Source organism: Cebus imitator, unplaced genomic scaffold, assembly GCF_001604975.1.
Source record: "Cebus imitator isolate Cc_AM_T3 unplaced genomic scaffold, Cebus_imitator-1.0 Scaffold216, whole genome shotgun sequence".
NCBI classification, from domain to species: domain Eukaryota; kingdom Metazoa; phylum Chordata; class Mammalia; order Primates; family Cebidae; genus Cebus; species Cebus imitator.
In genome coordinates, this window is record NW_016107531.1 from 1548961 (window position 1) to 1570906 (window position 21946).

The following is a 21946-nucleotide window of genomic DNA, read 5'->3' on the forward strand; positions in this document are numbered from 1 at the left end:
ACTCACCTTTCCAGCCCTGAAGACATCTCTTCACTAAACTCTGAGCTCTCACTACTGCCTGGAAAAGGAACACAGGTCAATGAGCACAATGGCTTCACAGAAGAGGGGCCTGTTCTCCTGGGTCACTGGGCCCAGGCCCCTGAGCTCACAGAAGTGCCACAGAAACTGCTTCCTGACGCTGGAAGCCTCAATGTACTTGAGTTTTTGCTGCTGCTAGTTCTAACTCGGCTCTGAGAAGGTCAAAGAACCACCTCCCTCCCCGCACCATCCCCCTGTTCCAGGCAGATCCTCTACTACCTTCCTGCTGCTCTGAGGGCTGCAGCTACCTGCCCACTGGCTCATTGGGGTCTGGGTCCTCTGGCTTTCTTCTGGGCCTGACCTGACTCTACCACTGCCTCCCTCTGGCCCAAGTGAAGCCAGGACTAGAATAGGCCTCACCTGGTAAGGCCAAATGAGTACCTCTTCCCCAAGGGCCACAGCGTAGCTACCTGGCATTAGACAGAAGCCTTGAGGTAGAGCCCCTGCAGACCCCTGGCCAGTGAAGTCACAGAGAGGGGCTGGGCCCCACAGCTTTGCTACCTATTTCTCCTTCAGGCCTGTCCCTCTGGGCTGAGTGGGTGACCCTGTTTCTCCTGGGCTCTCTAAGACCTCTCCAAGGAGAGATTTTCTCCTGTCACCCAAGCATCCATGCACAATGCTTTCGGACTGTGCCTTGATGCCTGGGTGACAGGAGAAAATCTGAGGCTCTGAGGTTCGGTGGTCTTTGCCCGAAAGAGCAACAAGGCCAAGCACTGGGAAAGGGGAAGGCAGGGGATACCAGGCCCCTTGGCATCTGTCTGAGTAATGACCCTCATCACAGAGGGGAGGACCAGCCCAGCTCCCAACAGGGCACATGCACACATGGCCACTTACCCAGGGCTTTGGGCCCAAAAAGAAAAACAGTTTCAATTCCCCAACTTGAGGAGGCGGGAACCAAACAACCTTGTGATTCCCCCGTCTGGATGCTGGACAGCTCTGCATCTGACTCCGTTTTCGGTCTCAGGAATAGCAAGGCCTGGACTCGGGCAGCTCAGAAAGTTTTCTGGATATAAAACAGCTGTTCTGCTGCCCAGCTGAGTGCCACTGGGCCGGCATTTCCCAGAGGGCATTCCTCAGAACTCAGGTCCCATCGGACACTCCAAGGAAAATGGTTCCATGACCAAAGAATGTGGGACCTGTGGACTCTGATGCCTTCTTAGAGGACTCCTCCCCACCAGCAGCAGAGCTGCATCTCTGGGAAGAAACCTGCATACCTTTGCTCAACCCAGCCTTTCCCCACACATAGAACCTGGAACTCTTCTCCCAAGGCACCTTGGAACCCTGGACGCACTGTCCTGAGCCGTTGTATAACCCTGACTGACTCCAAACAGGATGACCTCCTCTGAGGACAGAGGCAGACACAGAGCTTGCTTGTCAGACTTCCAGGGTGTGGGAGACAGCGACCCCTGGACTGATACTGCCCACACCCTCTGAGACTAACTTGCTTTCATAGGGATGTGGGAGTGATTCCTGCCTCTTTCTCCTGTTCACCCCCACCCGCCCCTCACCCCCATGCTCTGGGCCTTCTGCCCTGCAGTCTTCACAAAATCAACTCCTAGCTCGGCAACTGGTCGAATCACCAGCCCTGGGAGGACTTCCTGCTAAGGGAAGCCGACAGACACAGACACACAGACCACAGAGTCACAGGCACACTGAAAGGCAACAGCCATCAGAGAAGAGCACTGGCCTAATGGCAGTAATGACAGGGTGGTGCCACCTGTCCTCAGCTGACCTGGACACTGCAGGGGGACGGACCTACAAGCAGAGCTCAACACCAGCCCTGAGTCCTAATGTCAAGTTCGTCCTATCCCAGCCTCAGCAGCACAATTTCTGTCTCTTCTATTGCCATAAGCATCATGTCTGGCTGACACTCAGTGATACAATTTCATCCATGAACATCAATTTTTTATTCTCCCTCCTTCTAGCTACCCAGTGTGAAGACAAGTACGCAGAGAGAACCCAGTGGCCCACCCAGCTACCCTCCCTGGCAGCCTCTCCTGCTTTGCCCTGTAGGGCCCTATGGGTCATGATCCCTCAGGGACAGAAGCCTGACTGTGGTCCAGTCTGGTGTGGGGAGCTGCCAGCCAAGGGCAGCTGGTCTCAGGGATGTGTCTGGCTGCTGCTTCTACCTGCCTGCCATGCCACCAGCAGGATGAGGACAGATCCAGGGTTCTTCATGACGCCCATGAGACTAGGAGACAAGGTTTCCCTGGCTCTGGGCAATTCCTGCAGGCAGCCACCTCTGCATAGAGGTGAGGGGCCACTGGGTCCCCCAGAATGATAGCGCCACTGGGCATGGCACAGTGACACAGAGACAGACACGGAGCACACGCTGGGCCTACAGCCCAACAGCCTATCATGTGCAGGCCGGAGACGCTTACCTAGGGAGAGTCCATTGGTGACAGCAGAGGAGGAGGTCAGGGCCAGGCCCCTTCGGGGGCTGCGGGACTCTAGGACACTGTCGTCCAGTAGGTGCCTTGCTTTCTCCGATGGGAATGTCGCACTTTTACTCTCAACTACACTCAACTGACACATCATACTGGAAATGGAAAGGAAGAAAGAAGGCAAAGCTCCTTATCTATGGAGTGACAGTGGTTACATCTGCCTGGGGCCAGAGCAGATGGTGCAGCTGCAGGAAAACGGCCTCTACCCAGAGCCACAGTACAGCCCAGGCTCTGTCCTCTCTCACGGCATGACCTTGGGCAAGTCACATCCTTTCTCTGAGCCTCAGTTTCTCCATCCATCCAGTGGGGATAATGATACTTGCCCTGCCTGTCTCCCAGGTGGCTAGGAGGCTCAAGTGAGCAGATGCTGCTTGTGAGTGATGAGGCACAGATGAGGGGCAATGGGCCTGTGGCCAGGGTGTCTAGTCCTGGAGTCACACACACCTGGTCCAGACCCTCGCTCTGATGTTTTTCCACCATTGCAAGGAACTTCACCTTGTTGAACCTCATTAGACTCATTCTCAAAATATGTCATAATAGCACCCACCTCAGAGGCCTGCATGGGGACTCAGGGAGATCATGTTTGACAGGTATGTGCAAAGTATCTAGCACAGAAGGCTGCAGAACAATGAGAAAGCAACTCTTTCTCCTTCAGCCTTGGAGCTCCTCCAGGGCCTGCCTGGGCTTGGCTGAGGCTTGTGCCTTAGAAGTGGTAGATAGGTGGGTGGGTGGGTGGGTAGGTAGGTAGACAGGTAGGTAGGAAGGAAGAAGGGAGGGAAAGAAGGAAGGAAAAAAGGAAGGAAGGGACTCATCTGTTCGGAAGCCTGTGCCTCATGCCCTGGAGACACAGGCATAGTTGCCCCAGCCATGCTGAGGACTCACGCATGTCCCCGGCTGTGGGCCTCACAGGGCTGAGTGAGCCAGCAGGATCACTGCTCTGTAGGCAGATGCCATGAAAAACTGAACACTGCCCTGGATGACAGTCACTGGTGTCCACTGGACTTTGGGGTTCTCCATGAGTCACTAACTGGGTTTGGGCAAATTCTCTGGAATGCCACTGCTACTTCCCTGCTCTTCCCTGCACCCTTCCTCCATTAGCTGCTCAGCCTGAGACACCTGTTGGTGGTATGGAGTCAGTGCTGCCACAGTGCCCCTCAGCTCTTCCTGAGCCCCCACCAGCCTCAGGAAAGCACACTGGCCAGGATTCCAAGAGCTCTCATCAGCAACTTCCAGAACAGGGCAGGGGAGGGACCCAGCCAGCAAGTGTTTCCCTGCACTGTGTCCAGGCCCATGTGCAGGAAGGTGTGAAGCCCTGGGGGAGGGCTTGCCCAGTCACCCACTTGTTGCCTAGGCTGTGGCTCTTCCTGTGTCTGGGGACTGGAGGTGTGGGGAGGCTGCCGGCAACAGATGTATCAGGACAGGTGGGCCTCCGGCTGAACCTTGCAGAACCAGAGCCAGCGGAGGGACCTGCGAACAGAGCAGAGAGCAATGACAGGGGTTATGATGGGACGGAGGGGCTGTGCAGCCTGGGTTGGGGTGTGGAGGTGGGCCCTGGGTTTGGAGTAAGGCAACTGGCCCAGCAGTCATAGGTGGGGCAAGGTTCATATGAGCCCTGTAGCTTCTTACTTATTAGATATTGATTCTTCCCTCTCCCAGTAGTAATTGTCAATAGCAACTGACTCCCAAGGCCGACAACCAACTCTCAGGATGGCCAGTGTCCTACTGTGCATGGCACCCACTGGCTGAAGGGAGGGCACTATGGATGGACGTGGGGATAAGCAGCCTAGTCCTTGCCCTGCTTCCCCATGTCAAGGACACCCAGCTGGTGAACGACAAAGGTGAGACTTAAAAGTGCGTCTTCTAACACCAAATCTGTTCCCTTACCCCTGAGCCCTTATATAGCCACTTTCTGGTCTCTGTGTACTCATTTAACAAAAAGGGGCAAGAGCACAGCTAGACAGATAGGGTTCAGATCTCAGGTCTTTCATTTACTACCTGGGACCATGGATAGGTTATTGAACTTATCCCGAGTGCCAGTTTCCTCATCTGAAAAGTGGAAATAATTCAACTCACCTTGCAGGTGGTTGGAAGAAGTCCATGAGGTAATGTATGCAGACTTTCATAGTTAGCCCTCGTACTTAATTTATTATGGTAATTATCACCATGTCCTTCTCAACCCAGTCATGGGGCTAACAGGTCATCAGAGCCAGGGAGTTGGGGTGCAAGCCTCACTGTGCACAATACACAGAGACCGAGGCTGAATCCTTCATGCTGGCCACGTCTTCCACTACGACGTCAGGAGGAATGTGACCCTGGCCACTGTGGCACTCTTTAGTTTCTGTGGCTTGGAAAGGGAGGTCTTTAAGGGAGGTGACTCCAGAGGCTTGCCTAGCTCTGGCTATCTGGGCCAGACACTGGGACTCAGCTGCTTCCTGCAGAGCACATCAAAAGCAGAGCAGATCAAGAGGCCAAGGGGGCGGCCGCCTGGCCACAGCTGGAGAACTTCCCTGGGGGCCCATAAAGTCCAAGCCCTCACAGAACTCTACCACAAGGCCCTACAGACCCACCAGTGGCCTACAGGTTCCCATGTCCTCCAGCCTGCTTGGGTCATTCTTATTTTAATGTCGAAAATAATGATCCACGCCCCTAGCCTATATACTGTGGGGAGTCTGGCCCCGTCTGACATTCTGGTGGATTCAGGAGGCGGGGGCATCACCTCCAGTTCTGAACTCCTGCTGCCAGCTGAGTGTTCACTTCCAGTAAGTTGTCTCCTCTGCTGTTCCCCCTCCTTCCCAGCCCCACTCTGCACAGGTACCTTCTTCACTTCCCGCTGCCAATCCCTTTATTAGGCCTTAGCCAACTTTCTTGTTCTCAGTAACAGTCTAAAACGTCCCTTCTTTCCTTAGGGCCCCCAGGCAACTCCTAGACTCCAACCCTTTCAAATGCTGCCACTCTTTACTTCAGTGAGAAAACTGGTTGTCAGGTGGGATCTCTCACAGCCACCCTTGCAGCGGCCATGCACACCTCCACTCACACTGGCCTTCCCGCCAGGCCCGGGCCCATCTCTCCCCTTAGGTCCTACCCATCTGAGAATTCTCTGCCTCACTTTCCCCTTCTCCTCTCTCTGGCTCCTTTCCCTAGCCTATAGGCAAGCTCTAGTCTCTCTTTTCCTGTATACCAAGGTCCTTCACTGGATCTTTTCCCAGCAAATGGAGGTCTGTGCTCCTCCAGTCACTCAGCTCTGACTTCTGTACCTAAAGACACATCCACTAACCTCCTTTTTGCCAAACCAATGAAGGCTCGCCAGCCTCCTCCCAGAGCCCTTGGCACCTGGTGCCACTCCTTCTCAAAATGCCCTCCTTCTGTGGCAGGTGCTATACCACACACTCTCCTGCTTCTCCTGTGCCTCTTCAATCTCTGTCACCACCTCCTCCGTGAGCTCCTCCTCCTCTAACACCCCTCATGCTGGAGTTGTCCACAGGCCTCCCTCTATGGTTCCTGCTTTTTATTTGATTAGATAGCTGATGACTCTTAAATCTTGACTACAGTCCTATTTTTTTCTTTTCTTTTGAGACAGGGTCTGGCTCTGTCACCCAGGCTGGAGTGCAGTGATGCCATCACGGCTCACTGCAGCCTCGACATCCCCAGCTCAGATGGCTCAAACAAACCTCTCACCTCAGCCTCCTGAGTAGTTGGGACCACAGGAGGGTGCCACCTGGCCTGGCCCAGTCCTCTTTTCTGAGCTTGAGACCCATATATCCACCTCTTGGCACTATCCCTCCATCTGCCCTTTCCTAAGATGCCCCAAGTACAGCACAGCTGAGGCTGAGCCTGCAACTCCTTCTCCTGTTTCCAGTCTTGGCAGGAGGCACTGTGGTTACCCAGTCGCCTAGCCTGGAATGGGGGGCCACCCTCGGCTCCTCCCACACAGCAACTTGCCTCTTCTCTCCTCTCTTCCCCTCCTCACTTGCTGCAGTCACCAGGGCCTCCAGGCTCTGCACAGTGCCCCCTTGCCCTCCTCTCTTGTCCCTGAGTGGTCTGGGCCCCCACACTTTATTGTCTTCCTGCCTCCAGTATGATGTTCTAAAATCTAACCCAAGCACAGCCTCACAAGTATTTGAAAAATGTGAAGCTGACCATGCCACCGCCTTGCCTGAAACCGTCTATGACATGGTGTTCAAAGTTCTTCCTGACCTGGCCATTTAAGCTGATCTTAAAATCTTGATGGAAAAGAGATGAGACAAAGTAGTCAAGACTTGCCCTACTGGAATGCAGAACAAAGCCTAAACAGTAATATTCAAACAGTTTGGTATTGGGCATGGATGCAGACGCAGTTCAGTGAATACAAAGTGAGAGCCCAACCTGCCTCCTGACGGTGGCGGCATTACCAGTCAGTGAGGAAGGAAAGGAGGAACTTTACAGGATGAGGGGCAAGACCACTGGGTTCCATGTGGAAAAAGACAAAATTAGAGTCCTGCCTTATGTTAAGCAGGTGGATTAATGTCACAAATGTGAAAAGCAAAACTACTGGGAAAAAAATAGGACATAATCATTATAATCTTGGGGAAAGGGAAGAAAGAAAAAACACAAATTCTAAAGGAAAAGATGAATAAATCTGACAACATTTAAATGAAACATGTCTGTACCAAAACAACCAACCAAAAAAGACATCAAAATCAATGTTAAAGATGAGTCGTAGTCTGGGAGAAGGTGTATGTCATCCCTAAACCAACACAGGATTAACTTTCAGATGTACAAAGAACTTCAAATATCTGTTAAGAAAGGCCAAACCACACACAGACAACAAGCAAAAGATACAAAAGGCAAATTCACGGAACAGAATCTCCAAATGGCCAGTAAGAATAAGGAAAGATGCTTAACCCCGCTGGTAATAATGGAAATGCAAATGAGAGTAAAAGGAGATCTCTTTTTATTTCAACAGATGGTAAAACAAAACAAAAAAAAATGTAGCCTGACAATGTCTTGCATTGGCAGATGTAGAGGAATAGGAACTCTAGTTTGGGGCTCATATGAATGTAAAATATTTGGAAAGCAATGAGCAATGCTGAATAAAGGAAGATGCCCTGCCTTTTATATCTGGTGATTCTAATTTAGGTATTTACTCTAGAGAAACTCTTGCATACATACAGGATGTGCCACATATACAAGGATGATCAAGGTAGCACCCTGCATCACTGCAAAACAGTAGAAGCAATCTACACGCCCCTCAGTAGGGAAATAGATAAATGAGCTGTGGTTTATTCACTAAACAAATTTTACAAAGAGAAGAAACTGCATCTACAGGTATAAATATAGATAAATCATAAAAACTTTTGTTTCAGCCTGGGCAACATAGTGAAATCCCATCTCTACAAAACAGACAAAACTTAGCCCAGCATGGTGGTGTGCACCTACAGTCCCAGCTACTCAGGAGGCTGAGGTGGGAGGACTGCTTGAGCCCAGGAGGTGGAGGCTACAGTGAGCTGATATCACGTGAGTACATTCCAGCTGGCAAAATGTTAACTGCTGTTAAATACAGATGGTGGGGGATGTACGGTATCATCTATGCATTAACAATTTCATTATTTAAAGTAAAACTACTTTAAAAATAGTGGCCACCTATTCTATGCCAGGTGCTGTTGCTGTGTTGGAATCTTCCATCTGTTCCTCCAGATTTGTCCTCCACCCTTCTTCACTCTGTGCCATGGACCAGGGAGCTGCACGTGGGGCTAGGTCAGGGGGGCTCCCTGGCCCCCTCTGGCTCCTCACTGGGTTAGGCTGATGGGGAGCAGACTGGGGCACTGCCTCCTCTGGCTCTCTCCCTATGGGGTCACTCCTGAGAGGTGGCAGTCTGTTTCTATCCCTGGGGTACTGAGCTGTCCTTTGGGGTTCCCCTACACTCTGCCCACATCTTTGTGAATAGCCCCATTGTGAAATTCTCCTTCAACCACCCAACTTGAGTGTGTCATTTGTGTCTGCCTTGACCCTGCAGTGCCTTCACATTTAATCCACATGGCTCTCCTCTGAGGTACTGTTGGCGTTAACATGCAAATAGAGTAGTGGAAGCTCAGTGGGTAGGCATCAAGCATGCGTCCAGGAACTGGCTGGCGATGGGGTTAGGTTCATGTCTAGGCCTCATGAGTGCACGGAGTGGATACCTGGGACCACTTGCCCAGGACCTTCTCAGGAAGCACCTTCTCCTCCCACTGATGGAGACAGGGGAGGCAATGCCAGTCCAATGCAGCCTTGCCTCTGGCCCCAGCTGATGGGTCTACGAGTGGACGCCTTCCCCAGGATTTTTGGATTTGAGCCTAGAAAGCATTTGAGGACAATCTCTGTTTGATTAATGAGAAATAAAACCTAGATACTATGGATGGCCACGTTTCCCTGCTTGTGATGAGGAATCTGATCTGTGGTGACAGAAAAAGAAAGTAACCTCACTGAGTAAGGCCACAAAGTGAGGTGGAAGGGAGTTCTGTTTCAGTTGTTCCGGTCACCCAGTGCATCCTTGTCCTTCCCTGGCCTGGCTGTTCAGCCCTCTCTAGATTCTGTGAGTCAATGGTTCCTTTTTTTTTTTTTTTTTTAAGACAGAATCTTGCTCTGTCGCCCACACTGGAATGCAGTGACACGATCTCAGCTCACTGTAACCTCTGCTTCCTGCATGCAAGTGATTCTCAAGTCTTAACCTCCCGAGTAGCTGGGATTACAGGCGTGTGTCACCAAGCCCGGCTAATTTTTTTGTGTGTATTTTTAGTAGAGATGAGGTTTCACCATGCTGGCCAGGCTGGTCTTGAACTCCTTGCCTCAAGTGATCTACCCACTTCAGGCTCTCAAAGTGCTGGGATTACTGGCATGAACCACTACACGCAGCCGAATGGTTCCTCTTTTGGTAGAAGTCAGCCAGAGTCTGTCTTTGTTGCTGCAGTTCAAAGAACCTTAACAAAAAGACCCCACCACCCCACACTGCCTCTTGGTGCAGCTGCCTAAATAAACTAGCCTGGTGGCAGGAGAGAGGGGAGGCTCTCCAAGGCCCACGTTCCTGCTTTCAGATGGCATCTCAAGAACAGGATCTGACAGACCAGTATTATAGCTGGACAATAATGGAACTGAAGAGGCGTAACTCTAAAGTAAAGGTTCTTGGCCTAGACTTCACCTCTTTTCCAGGAGAGGTGTATGGAAGGCCTCTGAGGTGTACAGAGGACTGAAAGTGCAGCTCTGCTTTTGTATGTGTGCATTTTCCTGGCAAGGGGTTCCATGTGGTCATCAGCTTCTTTGAGGCTCTAATTCTTAGCCAAGGAATGTATCAGAACCATCTGGAGAGACTGTTTAAAAAGGAGTTTCTTGGGCCCATCCCTGGAGGTTGTTTTGTGGGCACACGTGGGTCTGGGCATTACAGTCGGCCACAGCTCTCCAGGTGATTCTGCTGTGCACCCCTGAGGAAGAAACTCTGCTCAAAGCGCTGCCACACAGGCAGGCTCTGTTCTGAAGGAAACATCTCGCGCATTTGTTCCAGAGAGGAAAAGGAAGAATGGAGCCATCCTGCTTTGTTTTGGTTTTGCCCATATTGCTCAAGAAATGAATCCATGTAGAGGGTGGATCTTGCCTTGTTTATCAGCAGCCGTGTGTGAGGGATTACAGTCTTATTGCCTGAGTCACTCTGGCTCCCACCCTGACTCAGAAAAGTGTTTTCTAAAGGTCAAATTGCATTGCTCCTTCCCTTGTGGCTTGGAGTGGAACCCAAGGCTACCTCGTGTTGTGGTAGTAATAATGATGATGATAATTATAACCTAATGTTATGTACCTGGTGCTGTGCTCTGTGCCTGTGCTATCATGCTTGAGGAGGAAACTCTTAATAGCTCCACTTACAGATCAGAAGATGGGGCTTACAGAGCTCAAACACACTGGAAGCAGGACTTGAATCAAGGTGTGTGGCGCTCTTGTGGCTAGGGAGGTAGGCCAGCTGTTGAGAGGTTGGGACCTGGTCAGAACATGAGGAAGGAGGACACAGTGACCGTATCTGAAGTGATCTAGTAAACAGGGGACACCTTCTCCAGGAAGTCTGTAGTGAGTAAGACCCAGTTACTACTCTTGAGAAAGGCAAGGTGATGGAAACTAGCATCTATTATGCACTGTGTACTAGGCTTGAGTCAACATGTCAAAGTCCTGTTCATTGACTCCTATGAGGTTAGTACTTTTATCACTGCCACTTTAAAGGGAGGGCTCAGAGGTACTCTGCAGGCATAAAGCTGGAGGGGTGCAGTGAGATTGGAGGCTCCAAGGCTCTTCTGGTAACTTCCTTGGCCCTTCCTGCTCATTCCTGCCTGAATCCTTTTCCTGCCTGTCACCATGTGATTCCTGCCTCTAGCTCTGATTCCCATGCTCAGTCTCTCCCAAACCCACTGGACTTGCCCTTGGTCTCTTCCATTCAATTCTTGACTCTTCCTCTAGGACTCGGCCCAGACCCACCCCCTCTTCTTTTGGCTGTGGATGGCCCTGGGAGGCATGCCTGGCCTCAATTGCCCCTTGACCCAGCTGGAGGAAGGGTGGGGGACCCAGCAGAAGAGCCTGTAGCCTCCCTGGGTGCCATTTCAAGGCTGATGCTGTTCGTCCTGCTCAGGGTCTCAGCTCCTCCCCTCTCCTGCATTGTTGACCAACAGCCTGGGTCTGACGCGAAAGCAGAAGAATTCCCATTCAACTGCGCCCCAGGGATGGGGGGGGCCTCTCTGCCGGTAAGTGACACCCTCTGCTACTGAAAGGCCTCATGTTCCTGCCCTGCCAAGCCTCGGGTGGCCACCACGTGACAGCACCAGGGACACGTGTCTTCTGGGACCGCTTGTGAGCCGGGTGGCTGGCAAGTTTGTTTCTCCATGTCCTGGAGCAGGGGCAAGGGTGTGGGTGGTCATAATGCACGAGGGCTCTGGGCTGGCTGAGCAGTGTGCAGTTCCTGCTGCCAGCCCCGATATGGCACGGACAGCTGGAAAAACTGACCATGTGGCTTGACTATCTCAGAGGATTGCTCCATTTTTCCTCAGCATAATTTTTCCATGAATAATCTTTAAAGCTCTTTAAGTGGCTGTTTCTTTAGCAGTTTTATTGGAACATAAGAGAACTGACAGTCTCTGTGGGGAACGAGATATCATGTTGAAAAAAAAAATCTGGTTTTTATTACATTTCTTTCAAGAAAGGCAACATGCTGCCCAACAGACCACTCATTAATTGGAACAGAAAAGAGCCCAGGGCCTCCTAGAAATAGCCTTGGAGCAGACGGGATGATGAACAGCGACAGCAAAGACTCAGACAGGCCTGGGACCTCACCTGTGTCTGCCACTTGCAGGCTGAGTGACCTTGGACAAGTCACCTCACACCTCTGAACCTGAATTCTACATCTGCAAAAAGGACCAGTGACCCTGACTGACAGCCTCCCTGTGACGAGTAAGCCATACAGAATCCCTCCCTCCTTCACATGACAAACTTTTCCTGAGCCCAGACATTGGGCCTGCCCCTGGGGCAGAAGCTGGAAATACTACACTGGATTAGAAAGGTGAGTTTACAGTCAAGTGTGGGAGAGAGAGAAGTAACCAGGTAATTACACCAGGAGAGACATCTACTTTTAGTAACAATAATAAATACGTAAAGGTAACAACTACACCAATAATATAACTACAACAATAATGATGGTAATAATGACAGCAGCTAACATTTACTGAGCATCTACAAGGTGCCAGGAACTGTGATAAATGCTTCATATACCTGATCTTATTTAAGCCTCACAATAACACTGCCATGCAGGTACTGTTGCTATCTCAATTTTAGGATGCAGAACCTGAAGAGTTCAGGAACTTGCCCGGGTGAGCACCCAGTGAACAAGAGACCTGAGCATGGTGCACATGAGAACACAGAGGGAACCCCTGGAAAGCCTTATGTCCAGGTGGGTGCAAGAGCTCCAGAACAGTGATGGATGCAGACAGAATAGCATGTGCACAGACTTGGTGTGACAGGGCAGGGCCTTTGAAGAAGCCTGGAGTTCAGTGAAGGGAAGGTGTAGAGATTTTTTAGGAAGGGGCACTGATGCATTCATTCAGATGTGTACCCTAGAAAGTTGGCTTTGATTGGAGAGCAACTGGATGTGGCCAAGACCTGAGGCCACAGGCTGGGGGTGTGGAGGGAGGGGCATTTGGGGTGACCGTCAGTGGAGTGGTATCCCGGGTACTGTCAGGCTTTGGGGACAGGATTAGAAGTTCAGTTTGGGACTGATGTCTGGAGGCCATCGTCCATCTGTGAAGACGGGCATAGTGCTCATGGCTGCTGAGGAGGACATGTGTTTGGGACGGGAAGCCTTGTTCCCACAGATTTCCGGCAGCATCCAAGTGGCCTGCCTGGGACAGCACTGCCCTATTTAAGCAGCCTGGCAGCCCTGCTGCTGCTTACAGGGGCACTTTCCAAGTATCACACTTTGGAAATTAATGGGAAGCAGCTGTGGCAGAGGGGAAACCACTCCACTTGGAGTCACAAGACTTGGGTTCCAGTCCAGCCTCTGCCTCATGCTGAGCTGGGAGCTCACAGTCCAGTCTCATCCTTTGGAGTCTGTGCTTTCTCATTGGAGGAGGAGGCTTGACAACTGTGCAACTGGGAGCTCTTGCGGGTACCACCCTGAGCCTCTGGTGCACAGGGTGATTTTTGCCCAATGTGAAGGGGACTCAGTGTTCTCCGTATCCCTCTTGCCCATGCTGAGAATCCAGTTCCCAAAGACTCAGGCCCTCTCCAGGTCTTCCAGACCCTGCGGCTCTCCAGCACACTGGGGCCCTCTGCACAGAAAGTCTGTGTTGAAACCCTTCTCTGGCCAGGTTTCACAGTGGAGCCTGGGAGCTGGTCACTTTCACATTCACACACATTGTTTCTCACACATGCGGCTCTCACAGGTCCTAACTGAGCCAAGAGCTGTCTCACACATCACTCAGAGGGCCTGGTTCATTTCCCTTTTTTTTTTTTTCCTTGAGACAGGGTCTTGCTCTGTCACCCAAGCTGGAGCTCAGTGGCATGACCATGGCTCACTGCAGCCTCCACCTACTGGGATCAAGCCATCTTCTCACTTTGGCCCCCTGAGGAGCTGGAACTACAGGCATGCGCCATAATGCCCAGATAAATTCTTTATTTTTTTGTAGAGATGGGGTTTTGCCATGTTGGCCAGGCTGGTCTTGAACTCCTGGGCTCATGCGATCATCCTGCTTCAGCCTCCCAAAGTGCTGGGATTACAGGTGTGAGCCACTGTGCCTGGTTGGCCTAGATCATTGCTTTCTGCAAATAGCATCCAATCACCCTTCCTAGGGCAGATTCCTAGGCCACAGGAAATTGGTGGCAGCAGATGCTAGGGGAACTGCTTGTACTGGTGAGGAGCTGGGCCACATCTAGGCATGTAGGTTTGAGTCTTGCCTCTTCTGCTTCACTTTGACATGACAGGCTGCTAAGATGGGGGACTCCAAGATCAAAGGAGATGTGAAATTCCAGAGTAGTAGGCCACCACTGGCCTTCTAGCCCTGGAGCTCCTCACAGAGGGTCCTTCCCACTCATCCATTCTGAAACTATAAACGGGCAGAGAGCGTTTCCAGAGAGGGGAGCATGTGGAGAGAGAGTCTATCCCTTGCCCTGGGCTGTTCTCTTTTTCTACTCACACATAGTTAGGGGAGTCTCCATAGGCCCCCTGGGGAGGTTGAACTGGGCCTCTGGCAGTCAGGAGACTCAGAGGACCTATGGTGCCTTACTCAGGACTGACAAGACCAAATAGCTGTACCAGAAGACAGTGGTGGCCACAGGTGGGTCTGTTGTGCTCACAGGTCTGTTAAAATGAGGACAGGTATAGCCTCCTGTGGACCAAGGTGGCCCGTGTGAGGAAAGCTGGCAAGCAGTTGAGGGCTGGAGGGGATCCAAGCATCAGAAAGCTGGCAGCGTGCACCAGACTTGGCGGGGCATGGAAGAGGCTGCAGGGGTCCCCAAAATAGATTTGCATCTGCCTGGGTCAAGGGACTCGTGGAATCTCTGAAATACCCATGAAAGTGCCTGGGACAAGAAGCATCAGTGGTATCAGCTGTCAGCTAGAAGGCCCTGTGAAATGGTTTGCCCCCTCCAAATCTCATGCTGAAATGTAATTTCCAGTGTTGGAGGCAAGGCTTGGTGGGAGGTGACTGTATCACTGGGCAGATCTCTCATGAATGGTTTAGCACTATCCCCTTGGTGATAAATGAGTTCTCACTCAGTTCATGTGAGGTCTGGTTGTTTAAAAGTCTGGGACCGCCCCTCTCCTCACCCCTGGCTCTCTTGCTCCTGCTCTCACCATGTGACATGGCTGTTCCTCCTTCACCTTCTGCCATGATTGTAAGCTTCTTGAGGCCCTCACCAGAAGCCAAGCAGATGTTGGTGCCATGCTTGTCAAGCCTGCAGAACTGAGAGCCAATTAAACCTCTTTCTAAAATTACTCAGCCTCAGGTATTTCTTTATGGTGATGCAAGAATGGCCTAACACAGGAAATAGGTACTAGAAGTGGGGTATTTTCTGTATTAGTCCATTTGCATTTGCTATAAAGGGATACCTGAGGCTGGATAGTTTATAAAAAAGAGGTTTAGGCTAGGCTAGGCTTGGTGACTCACACCTATAATACCAGAACTTTGGGAGGCCACGGCGGGCGGATCACCTGAGGTCAGGAGTTCAAGAGCAGCCTGGCCAACATGGTGAAGTTCCATCTCTACTAAAAATACAAAAATTAGCTGGGCATGGTGGTGGGCGCCTGTAATCCCAGGTACTCAGGAGGCTGAGACAGGCGAATCACTTGAACTCAGGAGGAAGAGACTGCAGTGACCCAAGATCATGCCACTGCACTCCAGCCTGTGTGGCAGAGTGAGATTTCATCTCAAAAAGAAAAGGAAGGGAAGGGAAAAGGGAAAAGGGAAAAGGGAAAAGGGAAAAGGGAAGGGAAGGGAAAAGGGAAGGGAAGGGAAGGGAAAGAAAGAAAGGTTTACCGGCTCATGGTTCTACAGGCTATAAGGAATTATGGTGCCAGCATCTGCTTCCGGCGAGGGCCTCAGGAAGCTTTGGTGCAGGTCACCACGCCTGGCTAATTTGTTTGTTTGTTTTTTACAGATGGGGTTATGCCATGTTGCCTAGGCCAGTCTCAAACTCTACTCTGGGCTCAAGCCATTGGTCTGCTTCAGCCTCCCAAAGTTCCATGATTACAGGCATGAACCACCATGCCTGGCCCCTAAAGATGAGATTTGCAGGGGGCAAACCTCCGAACCCGTATCACCCTATGCTCCAGTTATGACTGTATCCTCTCTCCCAGTCCCTGCAGGCCAAAGAAATGGAGAAAGGCTTAGGGAGAGAGAAGGGCCAAATACCCCTGTTCTCTTCCCACAAGCAGCCAGGCCTGCAGCACCCCAGCTAGGTTAAGTCAAGATTAGATTTAATGTTAGATGAGGTTTGGCGTTCTGATTCTTACATGGAAGTTGCCTTCTGAGGACCAGCTGGGGACAATGTGTGACCCAAAATTGACTGTAGGAAAGTCAAGGACATGCCAATTTCATGGTTACTTGCACTATATGGATGCATGGAGCTGTGGAACAGAGCCCAGAGGTGGTCCAGAGCCTTGAGCTTGACAACTGGCTCTGGCACTTCCTCAATGCATGAGGCTGGGTGGGCACCTGCATCTTCATCTATTGAATGGGGATGATAATGGCCCCCTCTCATAATGTATGTGTCAGAGTCACTGAGTGAGCACATGAGAAGTACTCGTGATGGTATTTGGCAGAGAGTACATGCTCAATGCAGGTCAGCTGCTATTATTGTTACGAAACTCTTTGAGCCTCTGTTTCCCTCCTGTGGAACAGCTGAGGTGCTGGCTTTAAAACCTGTCTGCAAAGTCTTTGATGCTGCTCCCATTCAGTGGTAGGGTCTATGTCCCCTCTCCTTGGACCTGCAGGCCTTCATGACTGCCCTGACTGGCAGAGTATGGCAGCAGTAAGGCTGTGTGACTTCTGAGGCTGGCTCATAAGGGCTCTGTGATGCAGGTTCTACCCTGCTCTCCTTGGCCATTTGCTCTGAGTGAAAGCCAGCTGCCCTGTAGGAGGCTGCTAATAGTGAGGCTGCCATGCTGTGAGGAGGCCCAGGCCACAGGGGGAGGCCACAGGTAGGTGTTCCGAGCTTCCTTGTAGCCCCAGCCTCCTCTGGCAGCAAGCACTGAGCATGTGAGTGAAGATGGCTCTGGGTAACTCCAGTTCCAGCCTCAGCCCTGTTCAGCTTCCTGACCCACAGAGTCTATGCATGTAATAAAATGGTTGTTTCATGTCCTTAGGTTCTGGGGTGGCTCATGAGGTGACAGCACTACTGGTATGCTGGTGAGTGCCTCAGTGGGAGCTCCTTCTGTCCCCTACCAACTCCTCGATGTCAGGACAGCATCAGAGCCTACCTGGGAGGCCACGAGCTAACACTCTTGAGAGGTGAGTGTATGCCAGGCGCTGGGCTAAGGGGACTCCCCCAGAGACCCTGTGAAGTATGTCTGTGTGAAGATTCCTATTTGTATTTCTCCAATAAGAAAACAGGCTTAGGAGGATCAAACCAATGGCCTAAAGGCCTATAGCTAAGAACTGCTGTAGCCAAGTTCAGAACTGAGCTCTGCCTGACTCCAGAGGTGGTTTTTACCACCGGGCAATACAGTAGGGAGACACACAGGTGTGTCAGAGAGCAGTCCTCATGGTGAGAGTGCAGAAACCAGAGGCCAAGGCTGAAGATTTTCCTGGACTCGCAGGCTGCCCAGGAATCTTCCAAGAAAACCTGTCAGTTGGTAAAGCCACATGGAGGCGGGACTAACGAAATCTGGAAATGTCTTCACTAGTTCCAAAGTACACACAAACATTACTTGCCTTCTCTGGGGGTCAACGTTCTTTATGATTTTTTTCTCTCCAGGAAAATATTAGTTCATTTATAGAAACTAAACATTACACGCGGAGGGAAAATCGAAAACGTGGCATTCCTTGCCTTTTTTTCTCCACAGACACAGAAACTAAGAAGGTTTCTCCATTTCCTTTCTCACAGCCTATCTGTTGGTGTGGAACTACCCGCACAGTCATTCTGCAGGGGTGGAAAGTGGGGGGCAGTTCTCTGTGGGGGCAGAGGCCACCACAGAGACAAAGGGCAGCCTCAGCCCACAGACCCCTTCAGATGTGAATCAAGGCCCCAGAGGGCCTCAAGACCTGGGCCGCTGTCAATGCGAGGACAGGTGAGCTGGGTACAGGCACAGGCACTGCCTAGAAGAGGGCCCGGCCACGCTAATCTCGGACCTAGTGCCTCCTTTCGGCTCCTCAGCGTGCCAGTCCTTGCCCCTTGCAGCTTTTGCTGGCTGTTTCCCCCACTCAAATGTGAGCTCTGGGGGGCATGTTCTGGCCTTCTCTCACTGGGCACCTGGCTCATAGAAAGACCTTGGCCTGTAAGTCTTGGGTGAATGAATGAATGAGCATGTCTTAGGGCCTCTCCTTGGCAGGTGCAGGGGGGTGTGCCTACTGTAAAGAGCACCAAGCTGGAGTCTAAACCCCCTCCTGAGGAGCCTGCGTTCCTCCCATTCCTGGGACTGCAAGAGGCACATTCCTGTCCCTGAGTCTGGTCAGGCTCCTGCCACGCAGCTCAGCCTGACTGCCAGGTCCAGAAAGGCCTCCCTGGAGCTGCCCCTCTGGCCCCACCCTCCCCAGGACCCCAGGCTGCACCACGGGTGCAGCAGCATCTGCTCTGTCTTCTGAGGCTGATAGTGGGAAGCTGGGACCACTGAGTGTGTCTGAAGCCTTCCAGGCACTCCTAGACACTCTGGTGATCAATGAAAACCTTTACATCCTGCTTCCAGGGCTGAAGCCAGGGATTTGGAAAATTGGTTGAAAACACTCCTACGAGCTGGGGCTTGCTCTGCTGTGGAAAACTGCCGGCATCAGCACTTCTCCCAAGGCTGTGCCGAGTCAGCAGTCGGCCCACTGTGGAGCTGCCTCCGAGGACCAGGTGCCTACAGGGCCCTGTGAGCAGCTTGGAGGCTGTGGCTGACGGCGTAAGGACAGGTGACCCCGAGATTTCTGTGCTGGGCTCAGGGTGCTTTCAGTCTGGTGGGGAAGACAGACACAGACAAATAAGCACACAGCTAACCGTGCCATTACTGCAGAGGGAACTGCCACGGAAGGGCATGAGGGCTAGCTGTGGGAAGGAGCCGGGGTCAGTGTGTGCCTGTAAAAATCAGATAGTAAATAATTCAGGCTCTGCAGGCCACAGGGTCTTTGTTTCAACCACTCAACTCTGCCACTGCTGTGTGACAGCAGCCACAGGCAATATGTCAACCAAACAGGGGGTGGCTATACCCATATGAAAACAGGGGGCAGATTTGTCCCACAGTTTGCGAGGGCCTGGTGTTACAAGGCCTGACCTGATCGGGGTGGGGGTGATGGTAGGGAGAAGGCTTCCCCGAGGCAGTGATGTTTAGCTAAAAGCTGCCGGCTGATTCAGTGATGGAGGCAGAATCACGATGTCGACAATTATGATAATCACATCACCATGATAAAGTTCCACCTAACGTGTGTTCTGTGTTGGGCACTGTGCTAACAACACAGCCCTATGAAGGAGGGAGATTTTATGCCCACTTTACAGATGGAGACACTGAGGCTTCTGAGTATCCTGAGTGGTCTGTTTGCACAATTCAGTGGTATTCTTTGTCCTGCCCACTTGCCACTTCTGGTGAGGGAAGGCTGTCCCTTGAGATGCATCTCCTGGACCCCTTGTCCCCAGCTTCCTATCGGGTTTGGCCAGTGAAAGGCTCTGGCAGCAGCCTGGGGGTTAGGGGAGAGAGAGGTCAGGGATTTCTCTCTGCTCCCTTCCTGCTTCCCCCTCCCTGCCCACAGACCCTGCACAGCCAACCATCCTCCAGAACTCAGCCATCCCTGGGGTTGTTAACACTTCTTCCCCATGCCCTTCAGCCTAGGACCCCATCCTCCCCAGGATGCTGGGCCGCCCCATGGGTCCTGCGCCATGCTTATTGGTTCTGTTCATTAAAGTTTCTTCATGTGAACCATCTGGGGTCCATTCTGTCCCCTGCCAGGGCTCTGATGCTGGAAGGGTAGCTGGCTTGCTGGGTTTTGGCTCACATGGCTAATAAACAACAGAGCCAAGTAGAGGTACGGGTAGATGGTGGGAAAGGAGAGTCTGGCTGTATCTGAGGAGGCTGGGCCAGGGCTGGCTCCTGGCTCCCCGGCTGAGTTCCAGGACAGCCAGGGGTCAAAAGAGACCAGGAAATGCAGTGTCTCCTGCACCAGGACCCAGTGAGTGGCTCCATTCTTGAGGTCCCTAATTCACACTTTCAGTTTTCTGAGCCTGCTCCAGGTCTGCAACCCCCTGGTCTCTTCCCTAACCCTAGCAAGGGGAGTCAGTGTTGCTCAGCACAGACCTGGGCTGGGGGCTGAGGCTGAGGCAGAGGCTCAGGGAGGAGATAGTGGTGCAGATGTTGGTGAAGTGAAGGGACCAATTGGGTCAGGAGGGGAAGCCTCTGTTGCCATCGTCCTGGCAGGAAGCAGCCTGCAGGTGTGTTGAATGGCTGGTGCTAGGGAGGGCCAGGCTGGCAGATCAGGGCCTGGGCTGGAGGTGAGGGTGGAGGCACCAGGGAGGAGGGGGCCCTCTGAGCCTCAGTCATGAGGCTGCAGCAACAGGACCCCCTCCATGCTTGGGCCAATGTAGGCCAGAAGCCCACCCAGAGCTGCATCCTGGCTCTTCATCCACCTACCCACTCACCCATTTATCCTCTCCTCCAAAAACCCTACAAAATTTGAGCATTTACAAAGGGCAGGCATAATACCAGGTGGTGAAGATGCAACCAGGAATGATTTGGGCCCAGTGACCAGACAGAGAATAATGACAAGTTGTGGTGAGTGCCATAAAGAAGCAAAGAGCTAAAATAAAGACCACCCTGAGCCTAACAGGATGAGGAACAGACCACGAGTGGAATAATGTCTAAGGCTCGAGTGAAGGGCCTGGGGACGAGAACTTTACAGAGGCTTTGCTGCTCTCAGGCAGAAGTCAGGCTAGAGTTTGGGCTGTGGATGGACAGAGCCACTAGGGAGAGGCAGAGGTAGCTCACGCCAAGGCGAACACCATCCCTGTGCCATGACCCTAGGCCCTCCCATCTCTCTCTGCTCAGTGGCTCCAGCATGGAATCAGGCAGCAGGAAGGGGCACTTGGAGATGAGTATTCCATCTGCCTTAAAACAGCGAGGGCAGCGAGTGTGGCATAGAGACTTCTTGGCATTTAGAAAAGTCCAGGGATGTGGCTCATCCTGTTAAGGCTTTGAATTGAAGCGGCTGCAAAGGCTAAACAGGCCTCTTATTCATACTAATTTGGAGGGGACTCAGAAGGACAGACCACCACTTTCACTCTGCTCCAGAATTCTGGCACTATCTCCAGAAGCAATAGGCTGGTCTTCGCTAGAATTCCTTCTGTAGCCCTAAACAACTGCATTAGGATTTTGCTGCTGTCTCCTACAATCTTCTGATAGGAACCCTGCCCTGCTCCCTCCTCCTCCCCCGCCACAGGTCAGGTGTAGGTGACTGAGCACCTGAAAGGAACAATGCTGACTGAGAGAGGGAAGGAAGGTTTTCTAGAACGGCAGAGATGATAAGGTAGAGATAAGACCAGCACCAAGAGCTTTCCTTCTGGCCACCTTGCTGGAGGTAATCTGCCACATATGGAAGGCAATGAATTTGGAAGACTGCAAGAAATATTTTAATATTGGGCTCATGGAAACCATCTGAAAATCAAGCTTCCACTAGGACTGTCTTGAGGTATAGATAACAGCATTTCCAAAGGCTCTGAGAATCAACCAGCATGTCCCTCTAAGTTACCAGAGGCCCCCAGGGGTGCTAGAGGCAAGGTCCAGCTCGCACATTGGAGCCAGGAGAGGCTGGAAAAGGCAAGCAGCCCGGAGTCCCCCCGGGAATCAGGGCAGAGCCTTACTGGGTAGGGCTCATGAGGCTGCTACGGCCCTATGGGCTCTGTGGCTCTGTGCCCACTAGGAGCTGTCACAGAGGTTGGCTTGGCACTAGAAAGTGGGGAGAGTGGCTTGAGCAGGTCAATGGGCTAGGGGAAGTGTGGTCCCCAGCAGCCTGCAGCAGCCACCCTCTTACAAATACTGCATGTCAGACTCTTGAGTGCCTTCCAAATAGTATTTTGTTTTTGACATTCTAACATTCTTGGGAGGAAGGTTTCATCATCCCATTTTACAGGTGAAAAAGAAAACGAGGCCCAAAAGGGTTAAGTCCCTTGCCCAAGACAGCAGTGGCCTAGAACCCAGGGTGGTACGACCTAGAGCTCAAACCAGGGGGATAAAGTGCTTTTGGATTCCCTTCGACCCCGACCCCTCAGAA

The 21946-nt window shown here is 51.9% G+C and overlaps 1 protein-coding gene across 10 annotated transcripts in view; it reads right to left on the reverse strand.

The window, feature by feature from the left end:
* Positions 1 to 21946, reverse strand: part of RALGPS1 (Ral GEF with PH domain and SH3 binding motif 1) — a 379879-nt gene that overhangs the window by 30445 nt on the left and 327488 nt on the right. For 8 of the 10 annotated variants that reach the window (XM_037745920.1, XM_037745923.1, XM_037745918.1 and 5 more), the window contains 3 exons: positions 3863 to 3989; positions 2460 to 2617; positions 7 to 58 (listed from right to left, as the gene is read on the reverse strand). In XM_037745920.1, coding sequence (XP_037601848.1) covers positions 7 to 58; positions 2460 to 2617; positions 3863 to 3989 — 337 coding nt within the window. The remainder of the gene's footprint in view (positions 1 to 6; positions 59 to 2459; positions 2618 to 3862; positions 3990 to 21946) is intronic. The other 2 variants (XM_037745926.1, XM_037745925.1) reach the window with 1 other exon arrangement.